Source organism: Pristiophorus japonicus, chromosome 1 (genome assembly GCF_044704955.1).
Source record: "Pristiophorus japonicus isolate sPriJap1 chromosome 1, sPriJap1.hap1, whole genome shotgun sequence".
NCBI classification, from domain to species: Eukaryota; Metazoa; Chordata; class Chondrichthyes; family Pristiophoridae; genus Pristiophorus; species Pristiophorus japonicus.
The window spans coordinates 339,502,484-339,508,483 of NC_091977.1; the positions used below are offsets into that span (position 1 = coordinate 339,502,484).

A 6,000-nucleotide genomic window follows, 5' to 3' on the forward strand; every position below is an offset into this window, starting at 1 on the left:
TGGGCATTTCGTCGTGAACGTGTGTACCCCGTACGCCTCTGCCTCCTCAGTACGAGTTTTCAAGTCCATCTGATCCACTGTGGTTTGATCTTCCTCTGCAACGTGGTGGTTTGCAGGGTTTGCAGCTCGCCTGCACATTCATTGGAGGTGTCCCATTGTTCTGCAGCCATTGCATGCATAGTGCTTAAAGCGTCATTGCTGGGGCCGATGATCACCCCTGCAGCGACAACAGGGTGTTAACTGCCTCGCATTAATAGATGATGGCGGACTCTGGGTCAATTGAGGTCGGGCAGCAGCAGCTGGCGTGTACATTCTGCCCTGTTCATTTCTGCTCAAAACTGACGTTACTTTATGCACAGTACTGGCCGAAAAGTCTTTGTTCTGTGAAATCTGCTTGGTGTTGTCGCTGGTGGACATAAATGCCTGGGCTATCATCATGGCTTTACTCAGGTTCAGAGTTTCTACAGTCAACAGTTTGCGAAGGATCGTCTCATGTCCGATGCCCAGTACAAAAAAGTCTCTGAGCATTTGTTCTAGGAATCCCTCAAACTCACAATGTCCTGCAAGGCACCTTAGTTCGGGAAAGTAGCTCGTCACTCCCTGGCCCTCCGATCGTTGACACGTGTAGAACTGATATCCACCACCAAAATGCTTTCCTTAGGATTTAGGTGCTCCCGGACCAGCATACACAGTTCGTCATAGGATTTCTCTGTTGGTTTTGCCAGGGCCAGGAGTTCTTCATGAGGCCATAAGTTGTTGCCCCACAGACAGTTAGGAGGATCACTCTTCGTTTGGTCGCATTCTCCTCCCCTTCCAGCTCGTTGGCCACGAAGTATTGGTCGAGTCTCTCCACGAAGGCCTCCCAATCGTCCCCCTCTGAGAACTTCTCCAGGATGCCGACTGTTCTTTGCATTTTTGCGTGGTTGTTCGTTGCCAATTGTTACACTCATAATAAATAGTCAGACTGAGTACTGTGTGCAATGAGCAAGTGTGACCTTAGCTCCTTTAATAAGGTTCCAGAGTGCAGGTACCTCGTGGGTGGCCTGCTTATATACTGTACTCACAAGGGATGCTGGGATCGCTGGGGACTCCAACAGGTAGGCCCTCTGGTGGACAGGTCTGATACAGGTTACAAGGGGTTAAATACATAACAGTTACCTCATCAAAAATTCAATGAAGTTAGTCAAACATGATTTTCCCTCAACAAATCCGTGCTGGCTCTCCTTTATTAATCCATGCTTGTCCAAGTGGCTGTTAATTTTCTCCTGGATTATTGTTTTTAAAAGCTTCCCCACCACTGACATAGAAACATAGAAAATAGGTGCAGGAGTAGGCCATTTGGCACTTTGAGCCTGCACCACCATTCAATAAGATCATGGCTGATCATTCACCTCAGTACTCCTTTCCTGCTTTCTCTCCATACCCCTTGATCCCTTTAGCCACAAGGGCCATCTAACTCCCTCTTGAATACATTCAATGAACTGACATCAACAACTCTCTGCGGTAAGGAATTCCACAGGTTAACAACCCTCTGAGTGAAGACGTTTCTCCTCATCTCAGTCCTAAATGGCTTATCCCTTATCCTTAGACTATGTCCCCTGGTTCTGGACTTCCCCAACATCGGGAACGTCCTTCCTGCTTCTAACCTTTCCTGTCCCGTTAGAATTTTATATATTTCTATGAGATCCCCTCTCATCCTTCTAAACTCTTGTGAATACAGGCCCAGTCGATCTAGTCTCTCCTCATATGTCAGTCCTGCTATCCCGGGAATCAGTCTGGTGAACCTTCGCTGCACTCCCTCAATAGCAAGAACATCCTTCCTCAGATTAGGAGACCAAAACTGAACACAATATTCCAGGTGAGGCCTCACTAAGACCCTGTAAAACTGCAGCAAGACCTCCCTGCTCCTATACTCAAATCCCCTAGCTATGAAGGCCAAAATACCATTTGCCTTCTTCACTGCCTGCTGTACCTATGCCAACTTTCAATGACTGATGTACCATGATCATTAAACTGACTGACCTGTAATTGTCAGGTTTATAAGAACATAAGAACATAAGAATTAGGAACAGGAGTAGGCCATCTAGCCCCGCGAGCCTGCTCCGCCATTCAACAAGATCATGGCTAATCTGGCCGTGGACTCAGCTCCACTTACTCGCCCGCTCCCCATAACCCTTAATTCCCTTATTGGTTTTTTGAACAAGGGTGTAACATTTGCAATCCTCCAGTCCTCTGGCACCACTCCAGTATCTAAGGATGATTGGAAGATTATGGCCAGCACCTCCGCGATTTCTACCCTTACTTCCTTCAGCAACCTAGGATGCATTCCATCCGGACCGGGTGACTTATCCACTTTAATTACTGCCAGTATGTCTAGTACATCCTTTTTATCTATTTTTATCTCATCCAATATTCCAGCAACCTCCTCGTTTACCATAGCTTTGGCAAATTCCTCTTCCTTGGTAAACACCGATGCAAAATAATAATTTAGTACCTCAGCCACGCCATCTCCCTCCACCAATAGTTCTCCATGTTGGTCCCCAATCAGCCTCACTGCTCCTCTGACAACCCTTTTGCTGTTAATATGCCGATAGAGGACCTTTGGATTCATTTTTATGTCAGCTGCCAATCTATTTGCGTACTGTCTCTTTGCCCCTCTTATTTCCTTTTTCACCTCCTCTGTAATTTTTATATTCAGCCTGATTCTCCTTTGTATTATCAAGCTGACATCTGTCATGCGCCCCTTTTTCTGTTTCATCCTACTCTTCAACTCCTTTGTCATCCAGGGAGTTCTGGCTTTGTTGCCTCCCTTTCCCCCTCGTAAGAATGTATCTAAACTGTATCCGAACCTCGTCCTCTTTAAAGGCCGCCCATTGCACCATGTCTGTCACTCTGTCACTCTGACTCTCAATTGCCCAGGCCAGATCACTCCTCAATTTGCTGAAATTAGCCCTCCTCCAGTTAAGAAATTTTATTCCAGATTTCTCCTTGACTTCTCCATAACTAATCTAAACCTTACAATCTATTAACACTATTTCCGAGAATTCCGAAAATTCTCCTGAACTCACTTCATGAAATTCCTCCCTCTCTCTTCTCTTAACACAATGACTGGCCCATTTAATATGGGGTAGTTAAAGTCTCCCACATGCATCTCTCAGTAATTTCCCTGCAAATCTGCTCCTCTATCTCCTTCCCACTATTTGGTGGCCTATAAAATACATCAATTAGCAGAATAGCTCCTTTATTGTTTCTCACCTCCAACCAAATAGATCCTGTCTTTGATCCCTCAAGGGCATCCTTTCTTTCTAGCGCCATAATACAGGAAATTCTCGTTTATCCGGATATGAATGTAACAGAAAACCCGCCGTAACAGAATTTAAAATAACTGTCACACACGTGAATATCTCGCTCACTTCAACTATCGCAAACGTGAACAGGTTGCTCAATTACACACAAATTTACGCAGGCGTAAACTTCTTACTCACTTTTCAATGCATTGAAAGCAATTCAAGCGGTCAGGTGTACAATTTAAAATGTTTTGTGACAGCACTAAAAGGAAACGAAAAGTATAGAGCATTCAGCAGAAATGAGAAATTATAAAGAAGTCTGAAAGTGGCAGAAGTGTGCGTACTTTGATGGACGAATATGAAGTTGGATCATCAACAATTTACGATATCAAGAAGCAAAAGAAAGTCTTAGAAAGTTTCACCGATACTTCTGAATCTTCCGTCAAGGCAATGTCCCGCAAGAATTTGCGAAAGGTGAAGCTTGACAAACTAGACCAAGTGCTTTATGAATGGTTTTCTTTGAAACGGTCTGAAAGTGTGGCAATTTCAGGGCCAATGATTACAGCAAAGGCCAAGGAATTCAAGATGAGAATGAATCTAACTGAAGAGTGCATTTTTTCAGAAGGCTGGCTCACTCGTTTTAAGCATTGCCATGGCATTCACCAGCTGGATGTGTCGGGTGAAAAACAATCAGCAGACACTGAGGCCGCACAGAATTTTCAAGAACATTTACTGAAATGGTGCAGGAAATGAAATTGACTGCAGATCAAATATACAACGCCGATGAGACTGGCTTACTATGGAGGTGTTTGCCAACTGCTATGTTGGCTGCAGCAGGGGAGAAGGAAGCTGTCGGCTTTAAAATGAATAAGGAGAGGTTAACAATCTTGAATTGTGCCAATTCCCCTGGAGAACATAGACTTCCACTTTTAGTGATTGGCAAATCAAGGAAACCACGTGCTTTAAAAGGAATTGTTTATTTACCAGTTAGCTATAAGGCTCAGAAAAGTGCATGGATGGACAAGGACATATTCATGGAATAGTTTTCAACAGAATTCGTCCCCCAAGCTCGAGAAAACATGAAGAAAATAGGCAAACCGAATGGAAAGTGTGTGCTGCTTCTGGACAATTGCAGAGCACACCCGCATGAGTCAAAATTAGTGTCTAGTTGTGGCAACATCTTTGCATGCTATTTGCACCCCCCCCCATGTGACCTCGCTCATTCAACCTATGGATCAGGATGTCATCTAAAACTTCAAGTGCCACTATAGAAATAACTTCATGCGCAAATTGATTAATAGCAATCAATCAATCTCTGATTTCCAGAGAGCATACAATATTAAAGATGTCATCGATGCATGCTCGCTGGCATGGAGAGAAGTAAAAACCGTTACATTGAAGAGGTGTTGGTGCTAGTTGTGGCCCAATGTCATATTCGAAGACAGTGCTTCTGATGACGAAGAATTCGAAGGTTTTTAAGTAAGGGCTAATAAAAAACAGATTGTGAAAGAAATCGTGGAGATTGTCAGCAGTGTACATGAAACAAACGCACTTAAATCCTAGCAGATGACATTGCTAAGTGGATAGATGTTGACATCGAAACAGATGTAACACAAACTTACACTGACGAGGAACTTATCGGCATAGTCACCAATAAAGACAAATCTGACGAAGAGATGAGCGATTCAGACAATGAAATTGAAGAAAAGCAAAAAAAGACTTGAACACACGCTGAAGAAGCAATGAAATATGTCATAGAAACATAGAAACATAGAAAATAGGTGCAGGAGTAGGCCATTCAGCCCTTCTAGCCTGCACCGCCATTCAATGAGTTCATGGCTGAACATGAAACTTCAGTACCCCCTTCCTGCTTTCTCGCCATACCCCTTGATCCCCCGAGTAGTAAGGACTTCATCTAACTCCCTTTTGAATATATTTAGTGAATTGGCCTCAACTACTTTCTGTGGTAGAGAATTCCACAGGTTCACCACTCTCTGGGTGAAGAAATTTCTCCTCATCTCGGTCCTAAATGGCTTACCCCTTATCCTTAGACTGTGACCCCTGGTTCTGGACTTCCCCAACATTGGGAACATTCTTCCTGCATCTAACCTGTCTAAACCCGTCAGAATTTTAAACGTTTCTATGAGGTCTCCTCTCATTCTTCTGAACTCCAGTGAATACAAGCCCAGTTGATCCAGTCTTTCTTGATAGGTCAGTCCCACCATCCCAGGAATCAGTCTGGTGAATCTTCGCTGCACTCCCTCAATAGCAAGAATGTCCTTCCTCAAGTTAGGAGCCCAAAACTGTACACTATACTCCAGGTGTGGCCTCACCAAGGCCCTGTACAACTGTAGCAACACCTCCCTGCCCCTGTACTCAAATCCCCTCGCTATGAAGGTCAACATGCCATTTGCTTTCTTAACCGCCTGCTGTACCTGCATGCCAACCTTCAATGACTGATGTACCATGACACCCAGGTCTCGTTGAACCTCCCCTTTTCCTAATCTGTCACCATTCAGATAATAATCTGTCTCTCTGTTTTTACCACCAAAGTGGATAACCTCACATTTATCCACATTATACTTCATCTGCCATGCATTTGCCCACTCACCTAACCTATCCAAGTCACTCTGTAGCCTCATAGCATCCTCCTCGCAGCTCACACTGCCACCCAACTTAGTGTCATCCGCAAATTTGGAGATACTACATTTAA

The 6,000-nt window shown here is 44.2% G+C and overlaps 1 protein-coding gene across 1 annotated transcript in view; it reads right to left on the reverse strand.

Moving 5' to 3' along the window:
- The window catches only part of golga4 (golgin A4), a 550,135-nt gene extending 546,233 nt beyond the window's left edge, over nt 1-3,902 (reverse strand). The window contains exon 1 of the mRNA XM_070889514.1: nt 3,897-3,902. Coding sequence (XP_070745615.1) covers nt 3,897-3,901 — 5 coding nt within the window. The 5' untranslated portion in view covers nt 3,902. The remainder of the gene's footprint in view (nt 1-3,896) is intronic.
- Nucleotides 3,903-6,000: the final 2,098 nt, after the last annotated feature.